General features: G+C 33.5%; 1 protein-coding gene across 1 annotated transcript in view; it reads right to left on the reverse strand.

Annotated features, from left to right (window-relative positions):
* HSPA4L (heat shock protein family A (Hsp70) member 4 like) overlaps nt 1-24,393 on the reverse strand; it is a 50,041-nt gene that overhangs the window by 16,825 nt on the left and 8,823 nt on the right. Inside the window, exons 2-13 of the mRNA XM_052654922.1 lie at nt 21,975-22,032; nt 20,002-20,142; nt 17,194-17,316; nt 14,394-14,493; nt 13,938-14,071; nt 11,957-12,201; nt 11,740-11,816; nt 10,940-11,091; nt 10,018-10,124; nt 7,729-7,862; nt 5,744-5,943; nt 1,528-1,626 (exon numbers count right to left, since the gene is read on the reverse strand). Of these exons, the coding sequence (XP_052510882.1) occupies nt 1,528-1,626; nt 5,744-5,943; nt 7,729-7,862; nt 10,018-10,124; nt 10,940-11,091; nt 11,740-11,816; nt 11,957-12,201; nt 13,938-14,071; nt 14,394-14,493; nt 17,194-17,316; nt 20,002-20,142; nt 21,975-22,032 (1,570 nt within the window). The remainder of the gene's footprint in view (nt 1-1,527; nt 1,627-5,743; nt 5,944-7,728; nt 7,863-10,017; nt 10,125-10,939; nt 11,092-11,739; nt 11,817-11,956; nt 12,202-13,937; nt 14,072-14,393; nt 14,494-17,193; nt 17,317-20,001; nt 20,143-21,974; nt 22,033-24,393) is intronic.

The raw sequence follows: 24,393 nt of genomic DNA on the forward strand, positions 1-24,393 counted from the left end.
ACTCTTGTATACACCAAATCTTTCTACATAAAAAGAATCCTGGGCTGGGAAAAAAACTGAAACCACAATGAAATACCATTTCCTACCCACTAGGATGACTTATAATGCAAAGATAAAAGAGGAAAATAAGAGATGGTGAAAATATAGAAAAATTGGAATCCTTATACATGGTTGACAAGATAGAAAAATATGACAGCCATTTTGGAAAACAGGCAGTTCCTCAAATTGTAAACATAGAGATATCATATGACCCAGCAATTTCATTCCTGGGTATTAGCCCAAGAAAAATGAAAATATACATCCACATAAAACCTGTATATAGTTGTTCAAAACAGCATTATTCATAAAAGTCAAGAGGTAGAAAAAATCCAAGTGTCCATCAGTTGATGAATGAATAAATATGGTATCCATCTGTATGATACAATATTACTCAACCATAAAAGGGAATGAAGTACTGATATATCCTACAACCTGGATAAACCTTGAAAATATGCTTAGCAAAAAGAAGCCATTCATTAAAGATCACATACTGTACTGCTGTATTTATATGAAATGTCTAGAACAGGCAAGTCTATAATTCAAAAATATTAGTGGCTGACTAGGGCTGGCGGGGGAGGGTTTGAGGGGAAATAAAGAGTTACTGCTAATGGGTGGGGTTTCTTTTTGGAGTGACAAAAATGTTGTAAAACTGTGATAATGACTACATAACTGAGTACATTAAAAACGTTTGAATTGCACTCTTAAATGGGAGAACTGCATGATATGTAAATTATGTCTCAATAGAGCTGTTGAATAAAGACAAAACATTGAATAAAATAAAACATTTAGAAAAATAGGTTTCAAGTTGTATATTACTTGAGAAACTAACATTTAAAATCGAGTCTTTACAGCCTTGGGAAAAAAATCTATACAAACCATCCAGATTAAGTTCTGTTCGGGTTAGAAAAATCTGTCAAAGATGATAGTGTAGAGCTGTAGCCAGCCATATTCTTCTGGTTGGTTGGTGCAGTTTATTTCTCCCTTCTCTTTTATCAGCACTCATTTTCTCAGTAAAATAATGACTCTTAATAATAGCCATTTATCCTTAAAAACTTTACTTCCAAAAATATAATTTTTGCACTAAGAATGCTTTATGATATGCAGCATGCACCACAGAGTGGTTAATTCTGAGGTGCTGCATTATTGCTAATTTAAGTTTTCTTCATTTGTCCTATTCTAGTTTCTATTTTCTGAGATTATATGATTTTTAATGAGAAAAAAAGTTATTGAAAAGACATAAAAAGACACAGCCACAATAATAGTATACTGGTTTCCCTAGTGGCTCAGATGGTAAAGAACCTGCTTGCAATGCAGGAGACCCGGGTTCAACCCCTGGGTCGGGAAGATCCCCTGAGAAGGAATTGGCAACCCACTCCCGTATTCTTGCCTAGAAAATCCCATGGACAGAGGAGCCTGGCACGCTACTATCCATGGGGTTGCAGAGTCAGACACGACTGAGCAATTAAGCACAGTAATAGTGGAACAAACCTTTGTTTTGGTTCCTGTTTGGTCAATTTCTTCCTCTGGAGTGTGTTCAGCATGACATTTTTGATGACCTCCTTCTTCTTGGTCAACCTGCATTTTATCCTGCAAAGAAATGAGTAACTGACAATATCTCTAGTCTCTTTTTCTTTCTTTTTTCTGTTTTTGGTAATGAACAGCATCTTAAGAATTCAAGCCTGTTTTCACATGTGTGAAGATAATAAAGTAGAAGCTCACTGTTTCTGAAATGGGAGTAACTATTAATATAAATACTCAGGTTGACAGTAAGTAAAATGAAAAGATCTATTTGATGCTATGTGAATAAATCTTGTTTTTTACCTGTGTCCAAATAACTGCAAATAAATGGAAAATTGTTCTTAAGTCAAATTCACAAACCAAGATTGACCAAAATAAAACACAATGTTAAACTTGACACAAAAAATGTTCATAAAGACCTTAATGTGGGAAAATAAACTGAAAAAGATACAAAATTTATGTATTACACATAAATTCAATTGTATTTTTAAAATCTAGGAAAATACTCAAATACATAAAAACTGTCAAAGTAGATGTCTCTGAATTATCAAATGTAAACTTTTACTTTTTTCTTTTTAAAAAAGACAAATTTCCAAGCTGTAAGACTGCCAAAATGGACTCCCAACTTGGCAAAAAAATCACAAGTATTAGGTTTTTCTGGTCTTCCTTAATATTATCCACCACTATCCTCCTAAAAGGAAGGAAGTTTGGCACTGAGCAATTGGGATAACTTAGGTGTTCAGATATACATGGAGTTAAGCATTATTACATATAATGTCCATAAGGTTATCTTGCTTAATGCTTATTTGTGCCAAGGAGAAAAACATGTTAGACGACAACTTATAGCAGTGTTCTTTGTTAAGTCAAGAACTGAAATTCCATCCCCACTGCTCCCTGCCCTACCACCTTCCAACTCTGTAATTTTCCCAACCTTATGATGTAGAAGAGGTGAAAAAAGTGTTATAGTGCCCAGCTGGGGTAATATAGAGACAACAGATACATTATTAACTATTTCATGTAATACTAAGAAAACAATGTTGCTAGCTAAGGCCGAAATACTTTTATCACGTGGCATTTTAAATTTAATACTTATATATATTCCTATCTCTAAAGAAAAAAATCAATCAATCAATATGGTTAAGGTATTTCTAAATCTTTTTCACATGCATAACCCAACTCATCTAAATCACATAATTCAGTTAATGATGTCTGAATTGTTCTATACATATTTGTCCTTTGTGCTATCAAGAGTATTAGTAGCCCAGCCATTTGTTTAAAAATTGCTTCGGTATCATCTCTAAGTTTTCTTATAAGCCACTGATACCTATTCTACAAATTTTATGATTTTTTTTTTCTGTATTTCACCAGAAGGAATCAGTAGATTATTTTCAGACAACAACCAAGACTAATATTCCTTTCTTGAATGGTCCTTATACAATTTAATGTCAAAGGGCTGCAACTGCCAACTCATGCCATGAGGAGTAATAATCAAGTTCATACATGTACAGATGATGAGAACTTTTCATGATTATTGCCATAGGCAACAGTGAATGTAAAATATCGTTTACATGATCCATCCCAATTTCAGGTATATTAATAAGGGGGGACTTGTACATTTTAACAGTTGATCTGAGAGTAATTTAGTAATCTTTTAAAATACTTTTAGGAAGGTTCATAGGAATATTATGCCTAGTGCGAAAGTTAATAAAAGTGCCTCTAGACTTGGCTTCTCTGATTTTAAGCTTCATGAGGGTTGAGACTGTTTTTCTATTCACTGCTATATCTAAACACAAAATTTAGGTACTTCTAGTTATTTGCCAAATAAATAAAAAGCACTTAAAAATAAAATCCAGAATTATTATCTAATCTGTCCCGTGATCTACCTTCTCAATCTCTTTTTCTTGTCACTCTCCCCTTTTCTATATCTTATTATCAGCTACCTTTGTAACAAAAAAGGTATCCTCCCCTTAGGGCCTTTGTACTTGTTATTCTCTTTGTTTGGACGCCTACCTGCACCGTGCTCCTTACTCTGCCTTTTCATCTTTCGCACTAGCTTTTCTCTTCCCTTCTCACAGGTGGCTGTCCTCATTACTTAATTTAGACTATGCATCTCCTCCTATTAATTTCCTTTATATTTATATGATATCCTGTTGCTTCTTGCCTGTCCTTTTCCATTAGAATGTAAGTGACAGACCTTTTTTATCCTGCTTTCCACTGTATCTTCAGTGCCTAGAAAAGTACCTGGTACATATAAGTAATCAGACATTTTGAATTAAAAAATAGATAAAAAGATAACCTAAATGGTCAACAGTTGAGGAACAGTTAAATTATGGTATGATAGTCTCTTTGATCCTTCACTGTGTAACGAAGCCTAAGTTATGATACCTTCCTAATATGTCCAGATAGTAATAAATACCTAGAAGTGTTCATTTTCTGAGACATCTTTTTACTGCTCTGAAGAAAAGCTGGCAATCTATGCTATGGTTTTTCAGGAAAATTGAAGATATCTTAATTTTTAATGAAAAAAAAAATGAGGCCCATAAAATAATGTCTCATAAACTAACTTGCCTGCAAAGAAAAAAAAACAAAAACAACCACTGCTGCTCACTTATACATACCTAGGTTTCATCTGCCAGCAATGTCAGCAACAAGGGAACAGTAAAAACGATCTTACTGTCCTCTTACGTTCTCCTCTAAAGCTTAAAAAATTAGCTTCCTGGGTCTACTTCGAATTTACTCACATTTTTGGAGAGGGGAAGGGAGAGACTGCTTAATAATAGTATTTAAACCTTAAGCTTTTAAACTTCTGGATACAGAATTAAAGAAAAAAGCCCTAGAGAGAACCACTAAGCAAGACAGTACACAAGATGTTTTCTACACAGTAGAAAACAAGAATAAGGAAATAAACTACCATTTATTCAACATGGGTTATATCGGCTAAAGTAGAGATTTAAAAGGAGATGATATATGTGAATGTGCTCTCCAACAATGCTAACTATATGACCTACAATGTCAGTAACCTTTTTTTGTCCCTTGATTATATAAATTACAGAAGATATGCTCAGGAACATCTCACTCAACTGGAAGAAATACTTTATATGGAACACCAAGTACCTGGAAATATTCTCAAGTAAGCCAAAAACACTCTTGTAAGCAAATCAATCTCTGAGGGCCCAATGCAGATGCTATAAAATCATGCATTTTATGCAAAAGTGAGTTGTTTAAGTACACATTCAGAAGTCATCCTACAGGGCTGGGTAACTGGATTTCAAGCCCACATACAAACAGAAGCAGCATATAAGAAATGCAAGAGGTAGAAAATGGGTGCCACAATCTCCTTGTTTTTAGTGCCCAGGATTCACTAACACTACACAGAGAAAACTCAAGGTCTAAAACATTACCCAGAGACTTTTTAGAAAAAGAGGTGAAGAAGTTAAACAGCTGTAAAAGAACTTATTCCAAAAAGCATACAGAATGCTTTCAATTTTAGTAAAACTAAATCTTAACGGATTAAATTTACACATCTACCACAGTTGTTGTAAACCATAATTAAGAGAATTAACTTTTCAACCTATTATTCTTACATTTATTTATGAAAATTGACTATCCTTACTAAACTCCTCCTTAATTCAAGGAAGGATGGATGTAACAGGAAAATAATACATATGAAGAAAAACGAAAGAAAATGCCACGGTTCTTAAATGAAGTAGTGGTAGAATTCTGAAAGAAAAGATTTTACAGTAATTTTTAGTAAAAGCAGACAAAAAGACAACTTTTAAAAATAGGAGAAACTGTCCTGAAATTTAAAATGTTAAAATCCACTCTTAACATGCACAAATATATGAAAAATCCAGGGCAGACTTCCAATTATGGTTTGAAAAAAATCCAACCAAAGTCTTTAAAATAACTTACAAATACTACACATAAAAAGAAGAAAACTTTATGTAGTGGAATACAATCACTCTCTCTTAAGATTCTTTCACTGACACTAAGCCAACGTAACATTAGAGTCACATTAACTCTTTCGTAAAGACACTATCAAGAATCTATTGTAATGTTACTGAATGTACAGTACATTTTCTGTTCAGACACAACTGAGCGACTGAACACACACACACACAGAGTTATAATTAAGACACTGTATATATTATTAGAGGAGCCTTTTAAAAATATAATTTCTACATACCACATCATCTTTGCTTTCATTCTTAAAAGAAGTTTCTGTCTCCATAGGAACATCACTGTGATCCCCTTCTATATTTTGCTTCTCAATTACAGATGCACTAGCCACACTGAAGATTCCATGGATGTTAATACGAACTTTAACCTTAACTTTGGAACTATCACCATCAGATTGTGGGAAAACATTCTGAATAGTAAAGTTCCCTTAAGGAAAAAAGAACTTTGATCAGAACATAGGCCTCAGATTAACTCATTCAATTCATTCATTCAATAATTTTACTATCATTTTCAGATGTTGGCAAACAAAAAATCTTAAAATTATCATCACATTCTAATTATTGTGGGGCATGCATTTCCCCCAATCACCTTTTTTTAATATAATAAACCTGGTATAAATAAAAACTCAAAAGGGTGTAAAGCAATTGTCCTTCAAACAAACAAAAAAAAAAGACTCAAAAGGTTAAACAACCTGCCCCAAGTCATCAGTGACAGGAAAAAGAGTTAGGGATCTTAATCAAGGACAATCTGACTGAAGGCAGTATCACTTTCAGGTTTTACAATAGTGCCACACTAAAACCAAAATAGCAAAATTCAATTTCTGAACTTTAAAACCAAATATATATTACCTGTTTGTTATAAACTGTGTAAATCATTATCATCTTGGTAATTCACAAAGCAATTTAAATTCTCTTTTCCTGGAACTTGCCTACAGCAAAACTGCTAAGCTATATAGTCACTACTACCTGGTTTACATTAATTTTTTCAGTTTAAGAAACCTGGTGTTTTAGGGCTTCTTTGGTGGTTCAGTGGTAAAGAATCCACCTGTCAATGCAGACGACATGGGTTTGATACCTGCTCTGGGGAGATCCCAGTAAGAAAAAATGAAATCTGGTATTTTATTTTTTAGAAAAAAATCTCAAATATATAATGTTATCCATGGTAGAGAGAGACTACTAGGCAGAAAAGTTGTATATAAAATTCTGGTTTTTAGAAGTTGAATTGTGACCTTCCCTCTTGCCCCAATGCATATGTTGAAGGCCTACTCTCCAGTAACCTCAGGAGGTGACCTTATTTGGAGACAGGGTCTTTACAAAGTAATCAAGTTAGAGTGAAGTTATTGGGTGGGCTCTAATTCAATGACTTGGTGTCCTTATTTGGAGATGGATACACACAAGAGGAGAAGGACACATGAACACGATGATGGCCGTCTATGAACCAAAGACAAACGCCAGGAATGGATCCTTCCCTCAGAGCCCACAGAAGGAACTGATCCCACCACCACCTTAATTTTGAATGTTCCAGCCTCCAGAACTGTGAGACAGTACATTTCTATTGTTGAAATATCTAGTTTGTGGTGCTTTGTTACAGAAGGCCTAGAAAACTAATACCATTTTCAATAGTTACTTCTACTGTTTTAAATAATGTACTTGAAATATTAATACTGTCTTCATTTTAATCTATCAATAAAAGTAGCAAATACAGAACATTTTATATTCTTTAAAATGATACAAATCATACTTTTTTTGGTATCTTCTAAAAAGATAATTCGGCTGAAATGGATATTAGTCTCCTAGTTCCACATTCATATTAATCTAGTAACACTCATTCCATCTGTTGCCCGTGGGTCGAACCAGTAATACTCATTCTAGTTGTTGCCAGTGTGTTGAACAGGAGTTTAAAGTCACAATATGTAGTCAGTCTGACAGCACTGACTACATATTCAAGTTTAGTATTTTCATTAAAAAATTACTCTCATCCAGCCTCTCAAGCCAATTACAGAACATTTTAAATATAGATGTTAAAAATATTCAAACCTGTTGTTATCCAGAAATAAAACTCTAAGCACCAAAAAGTGCATGTTTAGAAAAAAGTATGACTATCTTTGTTTAAAAATCCAGTACTGGGTTAGCTGAAATGTTCATTTGTTTCCTTGATTCAAATACTGTAAGAGGCTAAATTTTATGAAAAAAAAATTGGGAGTTTTCTTACCAATTCTTGGATCTGGATAAGGCACTTCATGTAAATTAGTATAAAATGCTTCTAGTTCAAATGGTTCTTTCTTGTGGAAAGTAATGACTTTTGAGAATGGGGCAGGATGGTTCTTACAGAATACTTCGCATTCCCTGAAATGGAGTGGGGAAACAGTTAAACAGAGAGCTTCCTGTGAACCTAATCACAGAATCCATCTCGTTTTTAATTCATAAGCAGCAATTTTAAATACCTCTACACAAATGTTAAGAAAAAGAATTATTGGTTTTGCTACAAATAAACATACAATGAATTTTGACAGGTTCAAAATAATTCTCTCCTATTAAAATGGGAAAAATCACCTGAGAGGAGGTATATTTTAAGGCCAATTTATAGGGATTTTTGTTGTTGTTCACATCTGAGGACCAAATTCTGTTGATTAGTTTCCAAAACACTTATCATATGTAACCCTTTTTATTCTAGCTCCCTTAAAAATACTTTTAATTGGAAATAATTTCAAACTCATAGAAAGGTGCAAAATAAAACAAGGATAAGGAACACCTGTATATATTTCATCTAAATTTGTTACTGTTTTAACCCATTTATTTCATCATTCTGAGTACACATACACACTGTTCTATGTGTACATTTTTCTTCTGAACAAGCTGTGGATGTTACATACATGATGGCTCTTTACCCCAAAATTTTTAAAGGCATTCTTCCTAACAGGGACATTCTCTAATATAACCATAGTACAGCTATCTACTTTATAAACTTTAATACTTTAATCTATAAACCAAACTCCAAGTTTTTCAGTTGATGTACAATGTCCTTTATAGTATTTTCTCTTACAGGAAGCTTTAAAAGCTACAAAAGCAATTCTATCATCCTATTAATTAAGCATGGTTTGAAAATGTCACTTTTATGGACCTTTTCCTCTATCCTACAACTACCTTCTACTTTCTTATTGTAGTCACTAGAATATATTTAAACTTCCAATGTGTTTTCTTATAAATTTTTTTGGATCACTTATACACTTAACTGAAATTAACTTAAAAAAAAAACATTTCTTGCCTCAAAGCTGACATTAACACATGTCCTGAAAAACCTTCCAATTAGGTTGATAATCCATATTTTTGAAATTTGCACAAAAATGTCAACTTCTAGGGGATGTGTAGAACACAGAACAAAATCTTAAAAGCAACTTCAAAACTTAAATACAGGTTTACTTTATTATACAAACTATACATCTAAAAAGTCAAATATAGTATCAAATACAGATTTTTATTTTGGAAGGAAAGTAAACAATTTAAATGCTGTGCAGTTTATGGAAAAGGAAATGCTAATGTCAAAGCACAAAAAGACTAGCTTATAACAGAAATGAAAATAACAAAGTGCTAACTGTCTTTACTATTAGAATGTTACATTTAAATATACAGGAGAAAATGAGCTAAAGTATATTATCTCATACAATGTTATTAGGAATATAGCTTGGTATATTCTTTTTAATGGATAATTTGGCAGTATTAAGTTAAAATAATGTTCATAACCCTCTGGCTCAATTTCAGTCCTACATAGTTACCTTAGATATATCAAACACAACCAAACAAGGAGATATGTACAAGGATAGTCCTAATAGCACTTGCTTAAAACAGGAAAAACATAACTTTACAATATACTGGTTAAATTATGGCACCTACAATTGTCTGAAAAGTTACTGTCTGTTGATATGTAAAGGTGATATATATTTGAAAACGCAATTTTTATGGATATATACACATGATCATGTAAATATTTTAAAAGTACATGTTTTTATTTGGATATTGAAAGAAAATGACTGGATAGATCGATGTGTGTGTGCTCAGTCATGTCCAACTCTTTGTGACCCTATGGACTGCAGCCTGCCAGGCTGCTCTATCCACGGAATTTTCCAAGCAAGAATACTAGAGTGGGTTACCATTTCCTCCTCCAGGAGGATAAATATATACCCAGTTGTTAACAAGAGTTATCTCAATAAAATGGGCTAAGAGAGTTGGAGTATAGCAAATACAGGTCTTTTTTAAGTTTTTATATTTCTATACTGTGATTTATATTTGAAACTGAGAATGTTTTACTTTTATAATAAAATATTAACTAAAAATATGCCCTTCATGGTTTACAGATATATCATGTTTTTATATTATCCTTGTTTCTAAAATACTATTCTAAAGTGTTTGACAAGCTTAAGGAGTATAAATGCCTCTAATTTAGAAAAGTAGGTTCAATTTCTTATTTTGATAAGCTCTAACCAAGGCTTTAAAAGTAACTTACCCAGTTCCATCTTCAAAAGAGGTCTTCCATCTTAATGTGATTGAATAGGGAACAATGTCTGTTATGGAAAATTCACGCACTTTAAATGCTGGTGAGAGAATTGCACACTGAAAATAAGATGGATACCATATTTAAATCAAAAAACACCAAACATACCCCATGTTACCATGACTGCTTAACAAAGTTGTTATAATAAAACTGTTCCATTTAAAAATTTTCTGGGTTTTTGGTAATAACTATGTAAAATTTTAAAGTGTCAGAGCACTCTTCCTGTGACTTTACAAAAATTTATGTAAAATATTTTTTAATCTCAAAAAAATAATTTTAAATGGGAATAATCATAAGAATTCATAAAATAAATGTCTTTCAGTGTAGTTAATGACATACAGTCCTATGATAGCTTAAAAACAAGTGGGATAGACATAACCTTTATTTATCAGCAATAATTTCAATTTCAGTTCAGTTGTTCAGTTGTGTCCAGCTCTTTGCAACTCCATGAATCGCAGCACGGCAGACCTCCCTGTCCATCACCAACTCCCTGAGTTTACTCAAACTCATGCCCATTGAGTCGGTGATGCCATCCAGCCATCTCATCCTCTGTTGTCCCCTTCTCCTCCTGCCCCTAATCCCTCCCAGCATCAGAGTCTTTTCCAATGAGTCAACTCTTCACATCAGGTGGCCAAAGTATTGGAGTTTCAGCTTTAGCATCAGTCCTTCCAATGAACACCCAGGACTGATCTCCTTTAGAATGGACTGGTTGGATCTCCTTGCAGTCCAAGGGACTCTCAAGAGTTTTCTCCAACACCACTTTAGCTTATTGTTGAGTGGTTGGACCAGATAATAAATTAAAAAGTTCTCTGAGGCCTATCACCATATTTGGCAAAATATACATTCTAAAATTTTTAAAGACTAATAATCATACCTGTAATGCACATCCTCTTGCAACAGCTTCATCAGCATTTAATGTGGTACTTATGTCTTTAAGAAAGAATTTAGTGATTTGCTCTTTCACAGCAGGAATTCGTGTTGCTCCCCCTACAATTTCTATACTACTTATGTCTTCACGTTGTAAGTCTGGAAAACAAAATGTTTCAAAAATTAAGACAGTCTTTATAGAAAAAGTGAACAGTAGACTCTGGAAAGTACTTTTTTAAAAAAATGAATTTTTTAATTTACTCAAAACAAGGTAGAACAAAAAGAAAATAAAAATAAATTTGGAAAAAAGCAAAATTTAATAGATATTATCTACACATCAGGCACTGTACTTGGTCCAGATGATGAAGTGACCATAAAACAGACAAGCACTTCATGGACTTAAAGAAACTGTTCAGAGTCCTTCATTTTTTCTAACTTCTACCTCACAAATTCCCATAGGAACTAGTTTTTAATTGGTCATGAGAAACCTTAACAAAAAGCAGTCATGTTCTCAGTTCTACATCTGATCAATCTTTAAAAACTTACTTATAAAAATACCTTCAAATATAACAAGCATTAGTTTTATGATGTAAACAGTATGGGCCAGGACGATTTCTCATAAACTCTGATGTCTAGTGGCCCTTGTCTTATGAATAAAGAATGAGTTATAAACTCCTTCTCTAAAATAAGAAATACTAATCTTAAAAAAAAAAACACATGACTTTTTTATTGCTTTTACAAATTTCTACCCCATTAAAGTAACACCATGGTATAGTTTTGATGGTTAGTTCAGGAACTTTCACTTACTAGCTTGTTCCATTACTGCTTTTAATGGTGGTTCAACTCTGGCTAAGAGGGAAGCACATAATTGTTCAAATTGAGCCCTGTGGGAAAATGAAACAGAAGTCATTATTTGGAGGTATAAAAACTGAGCATATCTTCTGAAATAACAGAATGAAAAAAATTAGACACAATCCAAACATAAAATGAGGAAATACTTTTCAATTGAAAACATACATGGTACCTGTTCATTTTACTAGAAACATCAAGGTCATTCATGAAACACTCAATGTTCAGTGGAAGATCTGATGCATTTGCACTCATTAGCTTCTTTAGTTTTTCACATTCCTGATATAAACGCAATAAGGCCCGAGAGTTTTCTTTCACATTTATCTTATATTTTGTCTTGAACTCTTCACAGAAGTAGTCTACTAAAACCTCATCAAAGTTCCTGCCACCCAAATATGGATCAAAGGTAGTAGCCAAGACCTGTTTAATTGAAAAACCAGAACTGAAGTTTCAGAAATATGACATGCTTTCTAACACTAAACCTCCCTGAAAAAACCTTTTAAACTTAAAACCAAAGAACTTGTCAAAAATCACAGGTGTGCCAAATTTGGAATCACTTATATTAATTATCATATTTAGCCAACATATTTATCCATTCAGAATTATCTACTTTATAGACCTATATACCTATGTGAGAGAGTAACTTTAATTCTGAAAAGTTGAGTTGCAGTGACTAAAAGTTCATTATCTCACATCCTTTGGTTCTATAACAGCATTGAACAGATGGGCCAAAAACCAAGTTTAAGAGAGCAAATAAAGAGTCCTAAGTATGTAACCAAACACAAAACAGCCAAGAGGAGCCAATCCAAAGATTAAATATAAAATATTTTAATTGATCAAACATGGAACTCTGCTCAGTGTTTGTTATGTGGTGGCCTGGATGGGAGGGGAGTTTGAGGGAGAAATGATAAATGTTTATGTATGGCTGATTCCCTTCATTGTTCACCCAAAACTATCACAACACTGTTAATTGGCTATACTCCAGTACAAATACAAAATAAAAAGTGCTTTTAAAAAAGTTCTAGAAAAATGTTTTACAAATTTACAAAGCAAGAATTACTGCCCCCACTCCCCTAAAAAGCCAGACTATTTTTATAAACATATAGAAGGAACAAAAGAGCATGTAAGGAACCATAAAAGAAAATTTAAAAAAAAATGAAGAGGAGAGACAAGAATTTAATAAGCTTGTTGAACAACTGGCCTCAACTAAGCAGTCTAATAGAAAAGGAGCAGAAAAGTCACACACTTCAATGATATAGCTCTTGAAACCATAGAACCAAGACATCTAGTCTATCTCCCTGTGGCAGAGGGTAAAAATAACTAGTTATAATAGTCATTGCCAGAAAGTAGAGTTCCACGTTGGTGTGTTTCAGCCTTTTTCATAAGGATGGGTGGTGGAATAGTGGTAAACATCACAGTTGGATGTGAACATAGTCTGAGGGGGATGTTATCCCACAGATTCCCACAGATTAACATGGAGAATCAACGAACAGACTCCTATATTCACTATGAGTAATTTCCCTTTAATTTTATGATTACAAGGATGTTAATATAGTAATATAAACTTCAACACAAAAGGCTCTAAAAGGTTCTGGGTAACCCAAAGCATTTAATTTTCTGAGCAAATTCTATACATGTGTGTAACAGGGACAGAGGGTGTGTGTAAGTCTGGGTAAGATAATTAATGTAAAAATGAATATAAAACCAAAGGCTCTAAAAAGATAAGCACGGAGAGGTAAATAACACCACATTGTAGAAAATTTTGATTGGGATTCTTGGATAGAAAGGTTTCTAAAGACAATGGTAATCATTTTAGAAGATGTTTCCTATGTACATTTATAAATACGTAATTTATGCTCCCTGATAGGTGACAAACACCTCAACACTAATAAAAAATAGCTAACACATAATAACTACAATGTGGTATTCCAAGCATCTTATAAACTTTAATTCATTTCATCCTCAAAAATTCTATGAGATACTGATAATATCCTCAGGTGAGGAGCCTGAGATTTGGGGAGGTTACATAATCTGCTCAAGGTCATAGTTTTTAAGTGGCAGAACCAGGGTTTAAACCCATGCATTACAGTTCTCCATTTACTCTAATATGCTCTTAACCATTAGAATTAAATATAGCAAATCATTTATTTACTTACTTTAAGTTTTCCTTTGTTAAAAGCACAAACCGAGACCTGATAGGCAGAATGTCCCATATCAATAAATATTACATTTCTTGGTTTCTCATCTAATGGAGGAAGATCCTGTTTATAAATTCCATATGCTAGTGCAACTATGCAAGAACAAAGAATGAGATTAGCAAAGCAATCGCTTGGAAAACAATAAATAACTCATGTTGATACTACCTTTTAGTTAGCTTCAAAGTAAAATAACTTTTCACAATTTGGTTAATGTTTTATTTTTTCTACCCTATAATGTTAATGACTTGAGTCAATGTAAGACATGTTTAATCTCTGCCAAAATGCTGTACTCCAAAATGATAAGCTTATAAGATATCAGGACATAACAGAGTTATTAAAAATAAATGCCTTGTACGAATTAGAAAAAACTATAATATTTTAATGACAGTGATTTTCAAATTGCAAACTGCTCACCTGCAGTAGTTTCATTCATTAACCTCAAACAATTTAAACCTGCAACCTGGGCTGCAGCCATCACAGATCTTCTCTCAGCATCAGTGAAAAAGCTAGGAATCTGGTATTGTGAAACAATAATCAAGTGTATTAGTTCATTGTAATACATTTTACTTAAACATTTCACCAACTGAAAATGAAAATAATTACACCAAAACTTACGTAAAGTAATAAATGGTGTTCTAATTAAATAAATGAGAAAAAATACTGTTCTGTTTTTTTTTTAGGTTGCGCTTAGTCGCTCTGCTGCTGCTACGTCGCTTCAGTTGTGTCCGACTCTGTGCGACCCCATAGACGGCAGCCCACCAGGCTCCCCCGTCCCTGGGATTCTCCAGGCAAGAACACTGGAGTGGGTTGCCATTTCCTTCTCCAATGCATGAAAGTAAAAAGTGAAAGTGAAGTCACTCAGTCGTGTCAGACTCTTCGCGACCCCATGGACTGCAGCCTACCATGCTCCTCCATCCATGGGATTTTCCAGGCAAGAGTACTTCAGTTGTGTCCAATTCTCTGTGACCCCATGGACTGTTCTCTGCCAGGCTCCTCTGACCACCGGGATTCTCCAGGCAAGAATACTGGAGTGGGTTGTCATGCCCTCCTCCAGGGGATCTTCCCAACACAGGGACTGAACCCAGATCTCCCACACTGCAGGCAGATTCTTTACTATCTGAGCCACCAGGGAAGTGCCCCCCCCCTTATTTTTTTTTTAAGGTTGTCAATTGCTGTATCAAAAGTTTTACCTAAAGTATGAACACAAATTTAAAGCAATTAGTAAAATAGAGTAATACTGTAGAATTTCAAAAATATGTTCATCTAAATCCATCTCATGTTGGTCTCTTCTATAAAAATACATATTTGTTTATATTTAATAATGAAACATTAACAACCAAGAGTCTGTTAAAATGAGATTGGTAAATATGTTATATCCACATAAAGAAATCTGATGTGGATGTTAGAATCAGATCGATCTGAACTGTCATGGAATAGTATCTTTATTACATTAAAAAAAGGGGGTGCACGTATAGCATGATTTCATTTTTTTGTGTGTATATACTACTAGAAGAATACGCTCCCAAATGTTTACAATGGTTATATTCCAAAAGGAGGGGAAACTATATTGCAGGGGGCTTACGATGAGCATCTGTTTCTTTATAAATCACCAAAAAACATTAGGTTATGTTTCTATTAAAAATAAACTCATAATTTATAACATAATTAAGATTACATATACTTAGTATTATCAAAGTAAGAAGCACTCTCCTTTAGTCTACAGATTTATAAAATACTGAGTACATTCATGTACAAAATGACTTGGGGCTCTTCCAATTTCAAGTTAACTGCTTTCTGAATTTAGAAATTTCATTTAATAGATAATAACGCTAAAAGAACTTGAATTTTGACAAGTCTGTATATCCTGATTTTGGTACTATCCTTCTGATAAAAATGTATATTATAAGCTATGGTTCACTTAATATTCACTGGGAACTTATGTACCAGGTGCTTTTTTAGCCATGAGGGATATGATAGTACATAAAACAGAAAAAAATTCCCCTTGTATAGCTCACATGGGCTTATCGCACTAATTACAAAGTTAATAATGGCCAAGAAATTCACTGCCATATTCTGATACTAATTTCTGACATAATTACTAAATTCACTGAAGAGTCATAATATTTTATTCTTCTGATGATGTGAGGGAACTTCTGTAGCCAAGTTTAACAGGACTAAGAATATATTCACATTTAGGTGACAACATATAACTTAAAATCTAGTTGTCAATATCTAGCGGGATCTCAAGAGATAAAAGACAGGGTAAATGATTAAATGTTAAGAATCCTTAAAAGAAAGATCTTTTCTTTCTGAAAAATACTGCATGATCTAACCTATAGGTGGAATCTGAAGAAGTCAAATTCATAGGATAGAATAAAATGGTAGTTATCAGGGATAGGGAAGTGGGGGAAATCAGAAGTCAAAGTGTATAAAATTTTATTTATGTAGAATAACTTTTAGAAATCTAATGTATAGCATGGTTACAGTTAATAATACCGTATTATATGCTGAAATTTGCTAAGAAAGTAGATCTCAGGTACTCTTGCCACACAAACACAAAAAAAGGTAACTATAGGAGATAGATATATTAATTTGTTTGACTATAGTGATCATTTTCATCATGTATATCAAAGCACCATGTTTTTTACCTTATATTCAAACTATTTTTACCTTTAAAGCTTAAGTTGATTTTTGAGGGGTGATAAACATGTTTATTATACTGACTGTGATGATGTTTCACGGGTATACTCATATGTCAAAACTTGTATACATATGCATATGTATAGAAGTATACACATTAAATACATCTAATTTATCATTTTTAAAAAAGGATCTTTTCTTCTGGATACAGAATATACACAATCTCAAATTTCCAGCTGGGCATTTTCAACCTTTGATGTTAAGTGTTAAGGTTCCCTGGAGTTGGGATGTTTAAGCGCCACCTAGAAAGATTCTTAAGCGTAAGTGGCAGGTATAGCAATCACCAACTAATCACATACAATAGTTTTTGTTTTTGTTTTTTTTAAAGATTAGCTGATTATCACAATTAACTTTATGGGAAACTCAATCCTGAACTTCACCAAATGAAAAAAAATTTTTAACATAAAAGAAAAAATTGGAGGTTTACTAGATAAGGGAAGAAAAACATTTCCATATAACATTAATACACTGGAAAATATGATTCAAGAGTGTTCAGTACTGAGGTAAAACTTACTGAAATCACACAGTCAGCCACTGGTTTCTTCAAAGCATTTTCTGAAGTCTCTTTAAGCTTAGCCAATAGCATCCCAGTAACCTGCTCAATTGCAAAAGGTCTTTCTTCTTCTAGGTATCGCACCTGAAGCCCAAGTGGAAATATTTAATGAGTCATTTATTCATCTAGTATTTAATGAAAAAGGCAGAGTCCTTACTCAATGAACTTACACACCAAAAATATTGCTCTAGTATCATCATATCTCATCTCTGTGAAGTTCCAGTGCTTTATTTACCCATAGTATTACAACCAAAAAATCAAGAGTCTTTACCTGCTCCAGATCCCCATCTCCCACAAAAGCAAGTTTTATCATTTACTATTCTTGTAAACAAATAAAGGGAAAAAGGTCAAATTATCTTTCTTTAAAATGAAAGCATTAGTAATATAGTTTTGTGAAAAGAAAATGAGAACACAGCAAAAAAAAATTTTATTTAAATAAGGGAACTTTATATACATTACTCCAAGGCCTCAGGGGATAATTACCAAGGCCGCAGGGGATAATTAAACATTAGAGATGCATACATGGAATTTTTTAATTTTAAAAAATAACAATTTCATACACAGGTTTGACTAGTTTGAATTTAAGTACATAAAATGAAACTTTACAGTGCTTGACCGAGGAATACTATGCTTTATTCAAATAAGCAAACTCTTTCATAATGACAACCACAATATTTATAAGCAATAGAAAGTTAACTTAGAAACCATACAATAACTACAACTAACTTACAGAAGAAAAGGCTAGGTATTTCATCTCTGTATCCCCAAGAGCAAGTAATTTTATGCTAAAACACTAAACTTTGGAAGAGCTTTAAAGAACTTCTCAGGCAGTACAATGTATTTATTTACAATGTGTAAATATGAATAATGATATAAAATTTACTATGAAACAGACCTAAACTTGATATCCATTTGTTTCCAAATAAATTTACAGGTAAGTTTAAAACCAAGAATTACATGAAATTATATGAAATTTAAACACAAGAAGAAATCAAGCACACCAAAATAAGGGAAAATGAATCAAGTACCATGTGTCTTAGTCTGATTATAGGAGGCACAACAATACAGAATTTTTTTGAAGAATATAAAAGTTAGATGAAATAAACATCAAAGCATATTCAAACAAATGTCAGAAAAAATAAATGGATAAACTGCTTGAGGCATTGAATGCTAAAGATCTTCAGTCTTCAAAGGATGAAGAAACTTAGTTCAACGCATGGTTGATTGATGTTTTCAAAGCCTCTTCAACTAGCTTACATACACTCACTATAACTGCATAAAAATTGTATCACTTAAAAATTAGGTTTTGACTTTCTGTAAAAATTATTTTGTTTTTAATCAAACTACTCACAAAGCATAATTTTTAATTTTCTTTTTAAAGAATAAAACACTTTAGTAGTTTAGAATAAAACTGTTCCACATAGTCATTAACTGGAAGTTAACATATCTAAAGGACACATGAACATTACTCTTTATTACATTTATTGCTATCATAACCCATCAGCTTCCTACTCAGCATGTCTTGATCCACAAATTTCACCTAAAATATGACTTCCTAATTTTCAATTTGTCCTTAATCTCTTATCGTGTCTTTTTTTTGAACTATTGTTAAGTCTCATGTCTCCTTTCTACAATTCATCATCCATCCTGTAGTTAGAATCCTCTTCTAAACATGGAAATATGTGCACCTTAAAACATATGTATCAATCTGAAAATCAGCTATTAAAATTTTTAGCTCTAAGATATAAATCTTATTGCATAAAGTTTATTCTTCTGAAGTGTACAATTAAGTGGTTTTAGTGTGTTCAAACTTGTATACTGATTACCACTAACTGTAGCACATTTTCATCATTTTAAAAAGAGTGTCCCATTAGTAGCAGCAGAAATAGAGATACCCATTCCTAACAATTAAGAAGTAGAGATACCCTTGATTTCTAACATCCATAAGTCTATTTTCTGTGTCTACTGATTTGCATTGATTCTGGAGAGCCACACAAATGAAATCACAAAATACGTGGCCTTTTATATTTGTTTCTTTCCCCCCAGTTAGCATGTTTTCTAGATACTGTTTTTTATGGCCAAATAATACATGCCACTGGATAACTATACCACATTTTGTTCATATACTCATCAACTGGTGGACACTTGGTTTGTTCCCACTTCTTGGCTATTATAAATAACGTTATTATGAACATTAGTGTACCAATTTTTGTGTGCACAAGTGGTTCAATTCTCTTATGTACACATACCTAATAGTAGAACTGCTAAGTCATATAATCTATCTGTTTTGGGGTATTCTGTTAGTTTTTGTTAACCAATCTACAACTCTCTCAGGATATAGAACTAAAAACCTAGAATCCATCTCTTACTTGGAAGAAGAGTTTGCTTTAATATTCCTAATACAAGATTCTTCTAAATTAGAGCAAACTCATTATAGCAGTTAATATACTTTTGGGCCTATTTTTCTAAATCACATATGCCTCTGCCTTTGTCCCTTAAAAATGGTTCACCTCTGAAAGTTCTCCAAATAATAATACCTTTTTCTTGACAATAAAAGTATTTGGATTAAAAAGATTATTATTCTAAATAAGATTTTTTTGTGCATTCACTAAAGCACACTACAAAAACTGACTGTTTCTTGGTATGCATGTATTTCACCTAAAGGAAAATAAGTTAAAATTTTTTTAAAGTATTTAAAAATAAGCAATATTACTGCATTTGGTTTCTTTAATTTGAACAAATGCTTGCATTCCGGGAATATAAACTTACCTTAACCCCTGCACTTCCATTCGGCATCTTCTGCAGCTCATAGGGAAGCCTGATCCTTTCAGTTTGCACAATAGGATCATCAAAAGATCGCCCATGAAGTTTTTTGAAACCGTGAATTGTATTTCTTACATTCGTGACTATCTGTTGGCAGTAAACATTTTTATAATTACTGAATTAATGCAAAGTAAACTACGCTAGTATTTAAGAATCACCAAGTCTCCTTATCCTATACATCTGTATAAGTTCAAAATTACACACTATCATTTAATTTTTTGGTTTCTAATTGATAGAGGTCTCCTTGGACAGCAAGGATATCCAACCAATCAATCGTAAAGGAAATCAACCCTGAATATTAATTGGAAGGACTGATGCTAAAGCTGAAGCTCCAATACTTTAGCCAGCTGATCTGAAGAGCCAATTCACTGGAAAAGACGCTGATGCTAGGAAAGACTGAGGGCAGGAGGAGAAGGGGGCGACAGAGGATGAGCAGGTTGGATGGCATCTACTCAATGGACATGCGCTTGAGCAAACTCCAGGAGACAAATAAGGACAGGGAAACCTGGCGTGCTGCAGTCCAAGGGGTCACAAAGAGTCAGACACAACAGAGCAACTGAACAAATTGATAAAAAACCACTATCTCCTACCCTTGGAATGTTAAAAACAAAATTAACTGTCTTTTAAAAAGAACAAAACTTCAAAACTTCTCAAATACAATGAAAATCTATCTACAACTCATTTATTTGGCTTTCTTCAAGACTTTCAGGCTAATGAATTAGTATTTTTTATTTCTTTCCATTTTCATCTGTGTTTTTATTTTTACACTATGTCTTTTATCACCCTGTTTTTCTTTTACACTAAATATCTTCGTGAACTTTATCATGTATTACTACATTGCTTCCACTGCTAAAAACTTCTCCTAGGCTAGTAAATTAAAAATCCTTCCATATAGCATGCTAAGTTAATGTGTCTTCATTTGTAAATAGCTTATATTTTGGCAAAGTAGTTTTTTCTTTATTTAGAACATGTAGTTCAAACTACAGAATATCACTTGAGATCCAGTTGTTGTCCTCTTAGTGACCTTTAATTATAAGATGAAAACTACAGGGATGCTGAATTACTATGTTGATTGCTGTAGCTTTTTAGGAAAAATAACTTATAGTTTGCTTCCTTCAGAGACTCTAAGCCCTATGATACCTTAAATCAGCCAGAATACGATAAGTAACCTTTAGTGAAGAGGTCATTTTGGCACAAACATTTGGTTATGTGCAGTATGAAAATCGAAAAGGAGGAAAAAAACATATTCACACTCAGGCTGATTGTAAGACAATTTGATTTAAAAAATCTTAACAATTCCTGGATAAATGATGTCTACAAAGTCATGAAAAAAAATAGCTCCATTAAACAGTTATTTTGTAATAAAGAAAAGACTCAGGTATATATTAAAATGTAAAAAATAACGGTTAAGGGCATTTGGTTCATGGCAATAAACAAAGTCTAAGAAAAATGAACCTGTAGCATGGAATGTTAAAATGAATGTTTTATGCAAAAGGATTTCAGAAGCCTAAAAATATGAATACTTAAACAGATTCCATGTAAAGTGGCAGCCACAGAGAATTAACTCTGAAAACCAGTTTCTCCAATTTTTTTCCACCTTCTTTAACAAAGACATCATTCACTTGTTGTAGAAGTATGTATTCTAGGTAGCATATCCCTCATTAAAAGTGACCATACAGGGAAAACCTGACGCCATTTGACAGCATAACCTAACCTCACAGCTAAGATTTTTAAAAAAATAAAATTCAAGAAATACTTTACAATCCAAAGCAAAATATATTTAGTAAGATACAAAGATATTAGGATCTGTCAACTTCTTTATTCTCTTTTTTCACTTTTAATTATATAAACTGGGAGCTTAGCTGACATTATGAAGTTAATTCTTCCTGTAAGTCAAAACATCTACATTAACAACTCACCTGGCTCTTAGCTGCATTTCCAATGGCTCGTGTTCTTGATCCCAAAGATATACACGCTCTGAACAGAAAAAAAAGAAAAAGTGTTTCCAAGGTATTTTTATATTAATGTACTACTACTGTGCTTCTCTTTATACAAAAATGAATTTAAGGATGAATATAATCATGTAGTATTCAAAACATAGGTTATTGAAATCAGAATTTTACATATTTTTAAACTTTCCTAAGTAATAGAATAGTTGTCAGAATAAATGCTAGAATTTAAAAAAATGTGCTAATAGTTGGCAACACTTTATTGGTCCCCAAATTATTTTATTGGTCCCCAAATTACTTTTCAAAAATTTCAGTAAGTCTATGACTTGGATCTAAATCCTGGATCTGCCACTTAACAGCAGAGTAATCTTGTAGGAATTACCTAACCATTATTTGCCTCAGCTTCCCAGCTGAAGACAGTGTTGATAATAATACCTACTCAGAGAGGTGTGTGAAGATTTAGTGAGTGACTATAGGTAAATGATCTCTGGAACCAGAGATCAAATTGCCAACAACTGGATCATTGAAAAAGCAAGAGTTCCAGAAAAACATCTGCTTTATTGACTATGCCAAAGCCTTTGACTGTGTGGAAAATTCTTAGAGAGATGGAATACCAGATCGCCTGACCTGCCTCTTGAGAAATCTGTATGCAGGTCAGGAAGCAACAGGTAGAACTGGAAAAGGAATAGGAAATAGGAAAAGGAGTATGTCAAGGCTGTATATTGTCACCTGCTTATTTAATTTATATGCAAAGTACACCATGAGAAACTCTGGGCTGGATGAAGCACAAGCTGGAATCAAGATTGCCGGGAGAAATATCAATAACCTCAGATATGCAGATGACACCACCCTTATGGCAGAAAACGAAGAACTAAAGAGCCTCTTGTTGAAAGTGTAAGAGAGTGAAAAAGTTGGCTTAAAGCTCAACATTCAGAAAACTAAGATCATGGCATCTGGTCCCATCACTTCATGGGCAATAGATGGGGAAACAGTGGAAACAGTGTCAGACTTTATTTTTGGGGCTCCAAAATCACTGCAGATGGTGACTGCAGCCATGAAATTAAAAGAGTCTGCTTGCTCCTTGGAAGAAAAGTTATGACCAACACAGACAGCATGTTAAGAAGCAGAGACATTGCGTTGCCAACAAGGGTCCATCTTAGTCAAGGCTATGGTTTTTCCAGTAGTCATGTATGGATGTGAGAGTTGGACTATAAAGAAAACTGAGCACCAAAGAATTGATGCTTTTGAACTGTGGTGTTGGAGAAGACTCTTGAGAGTCCCTTGGACTGCAAGGAGATCCAACCAGTCCATTCTAAAGGGAATCAATCCTGACTATTCATTGGAAGGACTGATGCTGAAGCTGAAACTCCAATATTTTAGCCACGTGATGTGAAAAACTGACTCATTTGAAGAGACCCTGATGCTGGGAAAGATTGAAGGCAGGACAAGGGGATGACAGAGGATGAGATGGTTGGATGACATCACCAACTCAACGGACATGAGTTTGAGTAAACTCCAGGTGATGGACAGACAGTCCTGGAGTATTGCAGTCCACAGGGTCGCAAAGAGTTGGACATGACTGAGCAACTGAACTGAACTGCTAGGTAAATGAACAATATGTTGTTTTTATTACTGCATTTAAATGTATTAATAATTCTGCTTATAAACGTGTAGAGTACCATTTTTATCAAAAAACCATTTCATGCTGTGATTCAAGATAATGCTTCCATGGTTTCAATGTTAATTACAGGTTGTAATTCAGTTGTAATTCATTCAATCAACAAATACAGGCATTGTGTTTATACTAGCTACAATCCGATGTGCTTGGAGAATTTAGTCTATCAAGAAAATCAACATACACTAGCAAAAAAAGAAAATAATCACTTGTAGATAATAAAGCTTAGAAAAAGCAAGTAGAAGATGTGATTTCTTAATTAAAACTTGAAAGAAAGCATTTTAATATGTAGGGTTTTATGGAAAAGGACATTACCAGTATATAGGTATACCGTCTATTCTCAATATAACAGCCTGAGTGATCCTTTTAAGACAGAAAGTCCTCTGCTAAAAGCCCTGCAATTGTGTCCTGTTTCCCCAACAGCCAATAAACAGCCATAGTTTGCTTTGTAGCTGCTCTACCCTGTAACTTCAGTATTAAGGACAGTGGCAGCTGAGATAAAAGGAAAAGGAATTAAGAGATTTTAGGAGCTAAAACTCAAAGGACTTGGTGATGAACTAGACCTTCAGAGTGCAACAGGCAGCCACCAGACACACATGGCTATTACGCACATGAAATGCAGCTAGTCTGTATAAGTAACGCATGCTAACTGACTATACCACTGGGGGCCCAGTGCGGCTAGTCTGAATTGAGATGTACTTAAAGTATGAAACA

The sequence above is a fragment of the Budorcas taxicolor genome, chromosome 17 (assembly GCF_023091745.1).
Source record: "Budorcas taxicolor isolate Tak-1 chromosome 17, Takin1.1, whole genome shotgun sequence".
Lineage (NCBI taxonomy): Eukaryota > Metazoa > Chordata > Mammalia > Artiodactyla > Bovidae > Budorcas > Budorcas taxicolor.